Source organism: Pholcus phalangioides, unplaced genomic scaffold (genome assembly GCF_987345545.1).
Source record: "Pholcus phalangioides strain wild (caught in Gottingen) unplaced genomic scaffold, Ppha-v1.0 ptg000011l_1, whole genome shotgun sequence".
Taxonomy (NCBI): domain Eukaryota; kingdom Metazoa; phylum Arthropoda; class Arachnida; order Araneae; family Pholcidae; genus Pholcus; species Pholcus phalangioides.
The window spans coordinates 51,869,152-51,884,090 of NW_028301604.1; the positions used below are offsets into that span (position 1 = coordinate 51,869,152).

The 14,939-nt window shown below is 34.5% G+C and overlaps 1 protein-coding gene across 4 annotated transcripts in view; it reads right to left on the reverse strand.

Moving 5' to 3' along the window:
* Sec24AB (Protein transport protein Sec24AB) overlaps positions 1-14,939 on the reverse strand; it is a 139,397-nt gene that overhangs the window by 13,608 nt on the left and 110,850 nt on the right. For all 4 annotated transcript variants that reach the window (XM_089239646.1, XM_089239649.1, XM_089239648.1 and 1 more), the window contains 4 exons: positions 13,493-13,603; positions 8,264-8,442; positions 5,218-5,355; positions 2,884-3,084 (listed from right to left, as the gene is read on the reverse strand). In XM_089239646.1, coding sequence (XP_089095772.1) covers positions 2,884-3,084; positions 5,218-5,355; positions 8,264-8,442; positions 13,493-13,603 — 629 coding nt within the window. The remainder of the gene's footprint in view (positions 1-2,883; positions 3,085-5,217; positions 5,356-8,263; positions 8,443-13,492; positions 13,604-14,939) is intronic.

Consider the following 14,939-nt stretch of genomic DNA (forward strand, 5'->3'; position numbering starts at 1 on the left):
CGTTTTGTTGCAAGGCCCCAAGGAAAAGAAACAAGTGTCTCTAGTCACTGCCGTATTTTTAATTGTATTTCTTTTCGCAAATTTTGAGTACCCATCGTAATGAAACTCGAGCAATACAGAAAGGTGGAAAAAAAATTTTCCTTACTATCGGTCCCTCTTTCCTGAAAATATTCTATTGCTTCAAGCTCTCTGTTGACAACCAGATGACCCTGCTGTTTGCGTGTTCACTATTTGAAATTATAGACACCACAGAAAAGAAAATGTCCTGAAGACAATAATGTCATGAGAAAACTCTGTATCTGTAGAATTTCTTGGAGATTGGAAAAAACATCTGTGGTACTCACCAGTGACCAAGCCGTCAAATGTTAGTGACTAGACAGTGAAGCACCTGCATGTATACCGAAAATATTATGTTTTGAATCGGTCATCAAAGTGCACATAACTAGGGGTGTTGATAAAAAATACAGTTTTCTTTACAAAAACGCAGTGAATTACGTTAAGAAAGTTTTCGATTTCCATTTTTTTCCAGCGTCGTATTTTTTATTTTTGTTTAAATGATAGGTTCACAAATTTAAATTTTTGTTAAAAAACAAAGAAAAGTTTTCAAATTTTAGAGTAGAAAAATCGCATACTCAAGGTTTTGAAATTTATTAAGTTATACAAATTAACATAAGCCTCTATCGTGAATATACTGAAACGAGCGTTTCGCCCAAAATGAAACAATTTTCTGCTTTTTCAGCGGACTTTTATGGTGAGTTACAATATACGCAACAATTTTTTTTTTTATATCATTACCTTCTCTCTAGCTAAGATTAAATACAAAATTTGATCGCAAAATATATTTTACACTAAATTATTAAAAAAAGTGCTAATTAATAAGTGTCGCGTTGATGTCAGCACAAATAAATTTAATTCCCTACTGTGAATGAAAACTTCGTATTTTGAAAGCTTCGTATCACGCAAACTATGTGAAATTAGTCTATAAAATTGAATATTAAGACATTTCGATTAATTTGAGATCAATTGCATTTTCTGATGAGGCAGAGGCGCCGAAAAGGAAAAACATTGAAGGGGCTGAAAGTTTCCATTTGTCTCGTATATATGGCTCAAGCCCTTAGAGGAGAGGGAGTGGTGCGTTGCATTGTATATTCATTAATTATTGGGGGGCTCAGCCCCCTTGTAAAATTTATTGAGGCGCTCAAACAGCCTCAGTACTCAGGTTCCGGTGCCTATGCAATGAGAATGTTTACTGCAGTTGCTGATGAAACGCTTCGTTTATGTTTTGACTTCTGCACGTTATTAATATTGTACCAAAAAGGAAAAAAATGTTACATCCGTCCATCAGATAATAATGGATTCAATTCATTAAAATAATTTTAATTAATAGATTGAATTAATAGATTAATTAAAAAGTCTTTATGGTTTAATTGAATGTTAAGGGGTTTTAAATAATTAGCTCATAATTAAAAGATAATTGGTTGTTTTTCAATTATTTATCTTATGAATGAGTAAATTATTCCAAACTGGGCCGTAGACTCATAGAAATTTGATTCACTGGGTCGCAGTTCCCAAAAGGTTGAGAACCACTGGGTTAGATTAAGCACAATGGGAATTGAAAAGAAGAGCGCGCCAAAAGTGGGAAAAAAAATAAATCTGAAACACTCCCTCCAAACCAAATGGGTGTGATGATGATGATTCCCCTCAGTTTTTTTTCCAAGAGAGAGGAGAAAACTGACCAATCTCCAAATAGCGTTTTATTTTACCAGTCTGCGACTCTTTCAATCCGGTAAAAACAAACCGGATTGAAAGAGTCGTGTACCTCGTTGAGTTGCCTCTTTCTCCTCGTCTCCCTGCCCGAGTATGTGAGGCGCAGAACAAAACAGTACATTTGTTTTCTACGCTCGCTCATACCTTTCCGCTTGCATCCCCAGTATGTGTTCGGCCTTAGAGGTGCTATTGGTCCTCAGTTCTTCTTAATGGACGACAATGCTACATCTCATCGTACAGTGGCTATCATAGAGCTGTTGAAGAGTGGAGATATTCAATGCATAGATTGACCAGCAAGGTCCCTAGATCTAAATCCAATCAAACACATGTGGTACTCTAGGGATATGCTTGGCAGCACATTACCAGCCGCAGACAACAATACCAGAGCGGTGATTGGCCCTACAACAGGAATGGGCAACAATGCCTCAACAGCTCATTGACAACCTTGTACTCAGCATGGGCAGACGATGTAAATCCTGCATAGCACAGTCAGGGGTGATCATATCCCCTACTAAAAGTTGGATTTTCCCTGCCAGTTACTTGTCCCATGGACGTTTCACTCTTCTGTTCAATTGCGATCAAAGATAATTTTTCAATACAGTTCCTTTTATCCTTTGGATTTCTTTTTTGGATAGTTTTGTTTACTTTTTCCCCATGCTCTTATGTCTTGGGGATCTTATGGTATTATTTGTGTCAGTTTGAAACACTTTTGCACAATATTACAGTAGAAAAAACCATCTCGTCCTTAATTTTTGCAAACCAGTGTATATTATCAGATCATATCTTTTTAGTTAGTGATAGCTTTTAAAACTAAATGTTTTTATTGAGCTATTAATCTAGTACTTTTAATATAGTAGTAACAATCGTCTTTCTGTGCTAAATTATCTCAAAAGTTTCTTGATGCGAGCAAAGAGAATGAGAGGCACTATCAAATTTTGTTTCGAAATGGGACATTCCAGATCACAAATTTAAACACATATACACACGATTTTCAGAATTAATGACTGAATATGCCCAAAGGCTCAATGTGAATTCAATTAATAGTATTTTTATAAACATAAATGCCTTTGAATGTGCATCTACTGAAGATTTAATAATCATAAAAATTTATCTTACTAGATCATCTGGAATGGCACTGAAATTCGGTACTCCAAGAACAGTTTGACAGAAATAATCATTGACTGCTCGTCCAACATACAGATACATCACATCAAACACATCCAGTATGTAGGCACCATGCCTGTCTAATTTCTCACAAGAAAGTTGTAATATGACTGGCTGAGGAATAATAGAATCATCATCCTGGTGGATACAATTCTAAAAAAATATATATAAAGTTATTCTATGGTATTTTGAGAACTATCAACTTTGAAAATGAAAATTGTAATGGAATACATTTAGATACACCGGGGTAAGTGGAACCACCAATTCCATTAGCATAAAGTCGACCTAGCATCTACATTGGAGAAGTTTACAAAACCTCTTGAAAATATGAATGCTAGTTCGTTAAATCATGCTTTTTAGGACCAATGTTTCAAATCTATATTCTTCAGTGTCCCTTTTCAAAGTTGATTTTTCTTTAAGCTGGCCATGGGTTACACTGATTTACACTTGCCTCAATGAGTGGAGCAAGTGGAACCTATGGCTGATTCATAAATTAAACAAGTGTAAGCAAAAGAAGAAAATTCATTTGAAATATAAAAAGCCCAAACTTTTTCTTGTCCTAAAAATTCAAAGCTTAATATGAGAACAATCTTAATATGCAGACATAGTATGTAAACCCAACAAAACGAATGATGAAATGTGTCCCTGGCCATATCTGAGGATATGGGTGGTATTTTATTACCAGTGAAGCAGGTAATTAAAGTGCATACAGTGGATTTTTGGTTTATAGGCACAATTCATTCCATGAATGTGCTTATAATCCAAAAAACTATTATATCAAACCAAATATTTCCAGGCGCGGTAGCCCAGGTTGATAAGATACTTGCCTAAAGTTTGTTATCTGTGTTATATTATAAAGTGAAACCTCTAAATGTTTAGAAATGTCGCTAGTTCGATACCCGGTTCGTTCTTGTCAGAAAACTTTCCTGACACAGGGGTACAACAGAAACGGCGACATGACCACAGAAAAAATTGCTACCACAGGGAGTCCCCCGTCAAGGGGTTAGTGCACCAACCTCTCGATGAGTATAAAAAAACAAGCCTGCCGTTCGAAATCGGCAATAAATTTGTAGGTCCCTGTCTAATTAGCCCTTGTGTGCAGAAAATGACCATGGTGCGACAAAAAATGATCAAATGTTTCCAGAGATAATGGGAACTCAAATGTGATTTGATCTACAGCCTCACACCAGCCGAGATCAAAGATACATAGGCCAGGTTGATTTACTTCAAATTATTGTATTTTTACTTGTTATAGTGAAGGCTCAAGTACTTTTAGAGTGTAATAGAAGAGTATTTTGAAATCCCTGATTCCATTATAACACACAGCAAGAGAGTAGACATTGTATCATGGGAACGTGTGCTATGAATGCCACTCCCATAATGAGTGACATCTCAATGCATATGTCGAAATCAAACAATAGCCTCTATAAGCCAGTGTTTCCCAAAGTGGGCAATACCACCCCCAGGGAAGCAATGGAATGGTCCAGGGGACAGTATAAACTATAGGTTTAGTATATAATTCTATGGATTGGCTTGAGTTGGGGAGATATAAAAAATAATTTTGAAGAAGGGGCAATGGAACAATAAGTTTGGGAAACTATGATCTAAAATATTCAAGTGTTTAATTTATATGCATTCAATATAATTTTCAATTTTCTCTCTCACTGAAATAATAAAATGAAGTCAGGAAAAATACATGAGCCTGCCCCTTAACTTGCTAACCCTCCATCAGGTGAAATATAAAATGTACAATTTTTCTACACTTGTCTATTTAAACACTTACCAACTGAACCTGTCATGTAAACAACACTTAATGTCTGCACTATAAGCAGATATAGCCCTTGCCCATTCCCCAAAAAATTATATTGTTAGCATAGGTGGGAGGGTGGAAAGTCCCCCCCCCCCACATGGTTCAAAGAGCTTGTTTGCATACATTTTAAAAAGTACTAGATGACTTAAAATTTAGTTAACTACTAAATTAACTAAGCCAATGTAAACAGGCCTTTAGAGTCTGACATATGTACCACACATATTACCAGGAACATTTCATTAATAAAGTCAACATGAGTTAAATATTTTATTTTGAAAATTTCTTATTTTGTAAATCACTTATAAACCAAGATACTCATAACACAAAGCTCTACTTTGAATAGCTTTTTCCAATGAGAAATTTTCATTTGGCTGTAAAACAGGTGTGGCCTTCAAAAGGGGTTTTACTGTATAAGCTCTAGAGTTTAGAAATTTATAGTTCATATAATAAAGCTTGCATAAAATTTTATCACTAACTGTATCATCCAAGGCATGAACAGGATACAAGGTGGGATAAATATATTTCATCAAATACGACAGAGGCAGCATTTTCATTCTCTCCATGGCAAATACTCGTTCATCTAGCTTGGTACTGACTCCAGTTCGAAAAGCTAACTATAAAGTCCAAAACACAACTTTGTTACCAAATATTGATGTAAATATCAAATAATTCAAATTGAAATTTTTCTTTAGATTGATCTCATAAATATTTATTTTAGCTTTTCTATCTATGAACTTGCTTTTATAAAATATATGAAGAATTACAAAGATCCAAAATATAATTTTCATGCATTATGAAACATTTAAAATAGTTTTTCACTTGATATCATGTCACCAGTTATATGAGAATGTATCTTTTCGGAGTTGCAAACCAAACCCTTCAACTACTAACAGTAATGAGATTTCAAAAATTACTACTGGGAAAAAAATTGTTTGAAAACTGTATAATGTGTACCAGTTACTCATGTTTTAGCTACTCAGATGGTGCAGCAGTTACTTTACTTGAAACCACTACTTTCTCACCAAAAGTCATTGTTTTTCCAAGACTTTTGCTATGGATGTCTTTGCTCAAGAAAATTCTGACCTTTTGTTCAAAATGTCAAAACCATGTTTGAATTAACATGAAATACACTACAAATATTAAAAAAAAAAAAAAGCCTAGCTGTGCTTGTCCATCAGCAATTGCTAAAAATCTTTTGAATGTTGGGGATCACCTCCAATTAATTGAAAAGTCATGTCACTGTGCACAAATGAACAAAGAAATAAGTCGTCCAATGCGCAATGTTGGCTAAGTAAGTAATTCTTCACTATGTGCCATACAACCTGAATGCCTTTAATATAATAAACTTTTCCAAAATACCAAGTGTGTACGTGGTAAATTGTTTGCCATGAGTAAGACATATGTATCCCATTATTCACTACGACTGGAACATCCTAGCCTTGGTTCGAATACTAGTCGGTGAAAAAATTCCAAATGCTGAATTTGTTATATTTTTGACCATTCATTTTCAAAAAAATGAGATAAAAAAATTAATATAAATAAAAAATTTGTGGCCAAAGGGCTAAAGTACCTTCGTTAAAATTTCACTGAAAAAAAAAAACCTTTCAATCTGTCTTTTTTTCTGCTCATATTTGTTAACTAGTCATCTAGCCAATTAATTTCCCTCTGTACTACTTGCAGTGGCTGTTTTTGAGGATGCACACATATTTCCCTCTTTTTTTGAGGTTTGAAGCCAGTAACATACATATATATTAATTTTTATGAACGTATTAAAAGTTGGTCTAAAATATTTTGTGCCAATTTTAAAATAAAAAAACAATTGAAGTAATTATTTTTTGAAATAGAAATACAGTGAAACACCTAAAAACTATAATGATACTCAAGAGACTTTTATAACTATGTTTTTCTAGAGTTATCATTACAGATGCAACATATTAACACAATGCAAAGTGCATCAGGACTCAAGAGTAAATATTATTATATCGACAATTATCGTTATAGAATGCAGAAAATTTACAAATCTGCCAAGAATGTTTTTACATGGTAGATGGTATCGAATTAGCTTACGTGATGCACTGCTAGAGAGAAACTTCCACAAAAAGTTAAACGCTAATGAATGTGATGGAGCATAGTATGATACCCCAGAAGTGGTGTGTGTGTGCAAGAGCGGGTTAGGATCATAAAATTTCCTGTGGCAGTAAAAAATGTTGCCGTTTGAACCTTTGCTAAAAGATATCTAAGTAAAACCACAAGCGGAGAACAAAGAGGAAAGAAGAATCTATTCTGGAGAAACCAACTCCATGGTCGGAGTTGGATAAATGATTTTCAGCTATTCTATCGAAAAATAAAGTGACATAATTTGATTCCTCGTGTGACCATGAAGTTTGTGTTACGTGAAACTGCTGTTTAATTTTTTTGCACTGTTTTAATCCAAAGAACTTTATCTTTTTTTTTTTTAACAAATGCCACAGATATAACTTACTATCAAGATACTTATTTTTTATTTTTCTTATTGTCAGGTTGCTTGCAGTATCACACTAATGTGTACCCCACCTTAAGCAGATAGTGTCCAGGACCTTAAAATAAAATTATTCAGCCCTATTTATTGCAGAGATAATAAAGTAAAAAGAATGTCACTGAAGACGGTAGTAGCTGTATGTGTGTGTGTTCCAAGTTAAATATTTTAGTGGGATATAAAATTTGATTTTATAACTATTCTTTGTATATTTGAGGTTTCTACCAATTCCATTTTAAGAAAAAAAGCATTAGTGTTTTCTAAGCTATTGCCTAGAAAACACTGACACATTTTTTTCTTAAAATTCTCAGAGATATTGTTCTGCGATGTATGGTAGAGTTTCTTTGTATATTCTGCTTTCAGGATAAGAGGTATTGATTATTTATTTACACAAAAACATACAAGACAGAAAGACAAAAAGAAAACTACAAAACAAACACTATTTGACCCAAAGGGATATAATTCTTCCATGGATATAATCCATCATTCACAGATTATTCTGCTTTTAAATGCAATTAGGTTAGGAAATGTATGATTGTAGGGAATTTTTATTAATTACCATTAAATTTACATTTTTATTAATTACCATTAAATTTACATTTTTATCATCATCATATTTACATTTTTATTATCATCATATTTACATTTTTATTATCATCATATTTACATTTTTATTTATCATTTCCTTTTTATTTTATTTTTCAATAAAAAATTAATTTTTATAAAGGTCAAAGAGTGTTTTTTTGGTATGATGAACATCAGAATTCAAACAATATACAGTGAAATCTCACTACAAAGATAAATCCCTCTACAATAATATTTCTCCAAGTCTTGCTTGGAAATGCCTATAGTCTAATATTAAACTGTTGGCTCTCAATATAACAATAATACCTCTACAACGATATATTTTCGTGGTCCACAGAGTATCAAGATTTCATGGCATTAAAATATATATATATATTTTTAAGTACATTAAAAAATGATTATCAGTTCAAAAGATTTCTCACATGTTTGAGTAGTGCCAACACAAAAAGTGGTATCAGCCTAGCAGAATATGGTGCCATCAAAGATCCAGCTGTTTGAGAGGACTGTAGAGTCTGTTTGAAAGCACCAAGTAAATCGACAGCAACATTTATCAATGCATCTCTTGCATCATTCAGTGAAGATCTGGAACTGCGATCAACAGCTTTGAAAATAATTTTAAATTATTTTTAGGAGTAAGAAAAAAAATTTATATTTTTTATGTATATACATTTTCTATGTATTATTTGTAGCATGACATTCATGGGTGGAGTAATAAACTGGGTGCATACGATTGAGGTTAACCTGTTCCAAACATCATATACTCATAGATATTCATCAAAAAGTTATAAAATTTTAGGAACATCTTATTAAAAGCATAAAGAGGAAATTGAGAATTTAAAAAATTCTGTTATTTATTGTTTTATTTGAAATTCGACCTTAAACTATTCATGTGTATGAATTGGACAAATTGGGATCAACACAATTGCTACACAGTTATTATCTGACATTCCAAAAAATCACCTAATCATAGCTTTTTTGATAGCATAGTGCCTACTAATTTTAGAAATGTCTTGAATGATAAATGAAGACATAGAAAGGGAATCGAGGGAAAAAAATATTTGTTCTAAATCCACAGCCATAACATATATATACAGGATGCATAGCTAACAGCATGCACCACAAATTACTGAAAATATCCCCCACCCCCATTGTACTGGTTGTACATATTAGCATGCTGTTATATCAATCAAGTTTATTGCTCTGGTCATAAAGGTCATAAAACCAATGGCTGATATGTACAGGGTGCACAAGTAACTGCAATCATGGCATTTTACTGGTGAACCATTGATCCTAGAGGCATATTTCCAATCAGAAAAATTATCCAAATAATGTGTAGACGTCAAAGATAAGGCATTCACATTGGAAAGGTATGTATAGTTATTGAAATATAAAAACTAACTTTATATACGGACACCCTGTGCCCAAAAACCTAATTTGAAAGTTGTTGCTCTTACTCGAGGTGAACAAAAAAATTATTTTTCTTAGTGAAATATTCATCAAGATATTTGAATTACATATAAACAGAAAAAGTTGAAAAAAAGGATAAATGTGAGTAAAACATGTTTTACTCAATTTTTATTCTGTTTTTCCCAACTTTTCTCCTTTTTTTTTTTTTTTTTTTTTTTTTTGAGTGGAAAAACACAAAGAAAAAGAGAGGGTGCTAGGGTTGTTGGCCAACTGAATGACGGCCCACTCTATACCAGTTGATGTCTGGACAGGACAGATTAAATTGAACATAGTGGATGAGATGAACAAATCTTCCGCCGCTCTCAACACCTCCATCGCCGCCATGAAAGACAAGATAGAGACCACGAACTTGGCGACGAAACTAGACCACTCAACAGCTCCATTGCTGTCACCAGAGAAAATGTCGCAACTGTGAAGGAACCCATCACCATTGCCAGGGTGAATGATGACTTCACCACTGCCATAGCTGGGGTGAAGGATGCCGTTGCCACTGCCGTCACTGGAGTGAAAGAATTCTCCGAAGAAATATATGCAGTTGACAGGCAGCTCTCAAAGAGAACACTGGAGTTCAAAAAGTAAATCCAAGAGCCAACATCTTCCACAGGTTCTCAGTATGTTATGCCAGCCATAGCTAACATCAACCAGCCAAACATTAAGCCCTCAACGTATGACGAGAATACACCATGGTTGATCTACAAAACCCAGTTCAAGATGATTGCCTCTGTAAATGAATGGGACAGTGTGCTCAAGGCCTTCCACAACATTCCGAGGAGAAGCTACTGCAGTGCTACAGATGCTTGCTGCCAAAGACCGATCCAGCTATAAAACTTTGACGAATGAACTTGAGTTGAGGATCGGAGAAAACCACCTCAAAGATTTCCACTGATTGCAAATCAAGACCAAACAGCAGAAAACACCCGAAAAGCCCAGCTGAAAGATCCTGACATACAAACAATAATCGACTTGAAGGAATCCGCCGGAAATAAACCAATGTAGCAAGATGTTGTCTCTTCCAGTCAGACCACCAAAAGATATTGGGCACTATAGGACTCTCTGGCAGGGCTGGAATTAGGTGGTTGCAAATGGTGCAATCACACTGGGCCATAAAATTTCAGGGGCCACAATTTTTTCAAAAAAAACCCTTTCCTTTCTCAGAGGATGTTTTGGAAATTTGATTAAAGTTTAATTTTTTCCCATTAAACTATTATTGATTTTGAAGAGAGGCTTTCAGTTTAAAGCCCCCATAATATCATTTTTAGTGTTATTATGTATGGCATTAGCATTTAGCTTAGTGGAAAAGAGTATGCAGATGGCGGCATCCTTTACCACTGAAAAAAGTCGGGCCTTTCTTTATTAGAGAATAACAGGGCTATGTTAACCAAGAAAAAAACATGCTTAGGGCATCAAACAAAAAGGGACACCATAAATGAAATTAATTTTTTCCCCTTGTGAAAACACCTCCCTTCTTGTTGGAGTTACCATCTGGTCTGGAGGTACCAAAATAGTGCGCACAAGGGGAATGTTTACAGTTTCATCCGGCGGTGCTTCTACTATTGATAGTAGTCTGTAGCATGGACACCTCTAGATGATGACTGCCCCAAGGCAAGGCAACTTTGACTGTCCTTTAGAGTGTTAATTGCATGGCATCCTGGGAACCTTTGAACTGTCATGTTTGTCTAAGGAGGCTTGAGAACTTCTTCGAAATTTTTAAACACCGCCATCTGAATCATTCTCTCATATATTCCGGAAGATGGATATATAATGCATAGATTCTAAATTTTTACTACTGAACTTCCAAAAAAAAATAAAAGTAAAAATGGTCTCCGATTTTTTTTTATCCCGAATTCGTGAGATTCCAAAGTTGATATACAAAACAAAAATTTCATTCATTCCAGCTCTTATGCCATAAATTTTATTTTTTTAAATCGTTTATTTTTAAAAAGGGATAATAAAATTTAATTTCTTTTGTTTTGATTTCAATGTTGTTTCTATGGACATGGGCAAGTCCAGAAGACATACAAGAATTTTTTTTTAATGAATTTCATGGTTTATATCTTTAAACAGGGTGTTACCAAATACCAAAACAGAGATGCCGCTCTACTCTAATTTACCTGGGACCCAGGTTATTTGAAAAATCTGGGTCCTTTTTGAGTGAAAGTGGGTCCCTCTTAAAAAAAATACCCCCCATAATTCACTGGTATCTCTATGAATTTTCTCCCAGTATGCCCCAGGTCCTTGATCACCTGCTTATATTTCTTTGTTGAGAGTGAGCAGTGGGTCATGTTCTGGGTAGAAGAAGGTATCTGTGAATCAAGTATAATTCATTTCTAAAAACATGTTCTATCCAAAAAGGTTCATTTACTTTCATTGTCTACCAATAGGAAAAGCTTGCAAAGACGGCCATTAACACTGAGAATTTAACGTATGGAATTCCACACATGTAATGAATCTAAAACAAATATACGGTTGATCCTGCTTAGAACGTTTCTCCACTTAGTAAAACTTATTTTCGTGATCCTAGCAATAAGTAATTCTGATTAAAATTTCCAATTTACAATGTTTTTTATGACCGTTTTTTAAAAGACGTTATAGGCAGGATCCACTTTAATTAATAGTTGGAGGCACACATTTATATATTTACTAATAAATCAATCTATAAATTCCCTTCTAATTGATTTTACATTTCATTAAAAAAATCTTAGCACTTCCAATATCTTCGGATCAAATTTAAAGAAAATTAGATTCTCTTTCTCTCTCCTCTCTCAGACACTTATCTTCTGATTCCCTATTCATGCTTTGGTTTTCCTGGTAAAATGATTTTATTTTCCCTCCCTGATTGTCCACCACTCTGATCTGTCGCCATTTAACTGCCACATATTTTCACACCTGAATATGGAAGCTATGTCAGATTTGTGTTCGAGAAACTTAACAGTGTTCTTATGTGTGTGCGCCCAGCATTTGGTGTGTTTTGTGTTCACTAGGTGGTGCCATCTATCTAGCGCTGCACAACTAGATACTTTCTTGAACGGGGCAAGCACACATTTTGGCACACCCATGTAATATAGAAGAAGCAGTTATAAAGGGTGAATTTGGTGCCCCCTCTAGTCTAGAGCCCTGGACACTACTCACGCCTGTTCCTCCCCCCTTCCAATTGCGGCCCTGCATCTATCCTACAAACTGGTAATGCGTGCATTTGAAGTTTAATGTATACATATTTATGTTGTAGGTCTGTGTGATCGCCATGGCAACCAGAAGTCCAGAATTTTTTTCAAAGGAATAGCCAACTCAAAATTTGAAAACCTTAGAAAAACACATTTTTAGCTGATTACCATTGGGCAATCGCAAGGTCCAAACTCGGATTTTAACCAAAAGCAATATTGGGGGGTGGGGGGGTTATAAGAAGCCACTTCTCTCCCCCACCCCAAAGATCAAAAATTAAAAACATTTTTGTAGAGAATTAAAATATTAGAATAAAATAATTTATTTTACACTATCTGTTAATTTAAAATTGTTTTAGAGTGTTAGTGACCCAAACTTTCTGTGAATTTAGATCCTTGTGCCCCTCCAAAAGCCGATTCTGTGTACACACCCATGACTTTTCCGATGCAAAACATTGACTACCACACAGCAGCTAGATGACGAAACTGTGGATATTCGAGGTCAAATTTTTACAGATTGTTTTTTTCCCCCATGATCTCGGGAAAGTTTTATAATTTGAACGGGCATTCCAATCATTTACAATTAAAAAAATGTCCATTTGCAATATTGTAGGAACAAGGCAAATTTATGCCACATAGATGCTGTATTTGAACGCCGACATATAGCCGTGAAAGTACCGTCATTTCCGGTATGTGGCGGGAAGGGAGAAAATCCGCAAGGGAATAAAAACTCCAAAATTTGATAACCTGCCATTTTTCAACAACCCGCGTGTATATCAATACAGTACAGTGTACATAGTAAAACCACTTTTCAAGATCACGTGATCTTTCCCATGATGGTAGACACCCTGCTAAACTAAAGGGTCAGAAGAAGAAATGACAAAAAATTTTAAAAATCAATTTAAATCTTACGGCCGGTAAAAGGTTAAGAACACGAAATAACTTGAGATTGCCACTTTAAGGGTTAATATATTGATATTTAAACAGAAGTTAGCTTCAACTATATATGAAAGATGAAAATCATACCCATTTTTGCTACCAAAGCTACAATTGCTTCTTGGTCTGCTCCACCCCAAACATCATTCACTATTGATATTACTGGTAAACACAAAGTGTGGACTCGAATACGCCTTTCTCCTGAAAATAAACAATTCAAGTTATGCATCTCATTAAACGAAATGACATAAATGACCGCAGAAGTAATGCGGGAAATAATTCAGTGAAATCAACTCTCACATGCCAAAATATTAGAGACTATGGTAAAACTGAGTTCTACCTATAACGTTAGATGCACATAATAAAGAAATTAAAGACACTGGTTATAAGTGTTCTATTGATCAGCATTTTTGAGAATTATGTATGACAGGTCACAGTGTTTGTATTTTATGTGTGCGTTTGTGTATTATATGTTTGCATTTGTAATTTGTAGTCATTTGTAATTTGTAGTCATTTGTTTGTATTTGTAATTTGTAGTCATTTGTTTGTATTTGTAATTTGTAGTCATTTGTTTGTATTTGTAATTTGTAGTCATTTGTTTGTATTTGTAATTTGTAGTCATTTGTTTGTATTTGTAGTCATTTGTTTGTATTTGTAATTTGTAGTCATTTGTTTGTATTTGTAATCATTTGTTTGTATTTGTAATTTCTAGTCATTTGTTTGTATTTGTAATTTCTAGTCATTTGTTTGGACTTATGTCACCTATGTACATATTTTGTGATTTGTTTAAATTAAAAAAAAACATGCTTGGGAGGGTATGCAAGTTATTTGGGGGAGCATCACAAAACTCTTAGGAGCTCAAATGACCTAACCCCTCCCCGTTTGGTCACCCATGCCCTTCTCCCCTCCCAGCTGGATCAATGAAGAGATAACATTTGAAGCTAATAGTCAGTTCATAAATGGAAAGAACAAAGTGTTGAAGCAGTTTCACTAACATAAATAACTTTGGGTGTGTGAGTGTATTACCCTCAAAGAGGTAACTAAAAAATAGAGCTTGACACAGCTTACCTTCTTTATAGAATACCTAGTATCTTTATTTTCACTCAATTTGTCAAACATAAGGTAGAATACTTTTGCTTTGAAGGAAAGCTTAGAATTACTTCAACAAATGAGGGTCAAACAGTATCAAGTGGTACAGCACACTAGAATAACAATTTTGCACCACAAAGGTCCCAGCACAGATCCAAAAAGGGATGGGGTGATCACTGCCATGAAGAGACTAAATATATTTTTTTTCATGTTCTGTCTGATAAAATAGTGGAGAATGTACAATCACTGACAACATTAACTCCTACTTGATCGCTAATTTGACACATTGACTTTGGTGTGCAGCCATAAAATGCATGGTTGAAAAGCAAATGTGATTCACCTCCTTGGCTTCCCTCTAGCGCCTTTCTGTTCTATTTTTCACCAAGTATGTCAAACATAAAAAATAGATTATTTCAATGTGTTCTATCACCTTTTAGAAATCAACCCA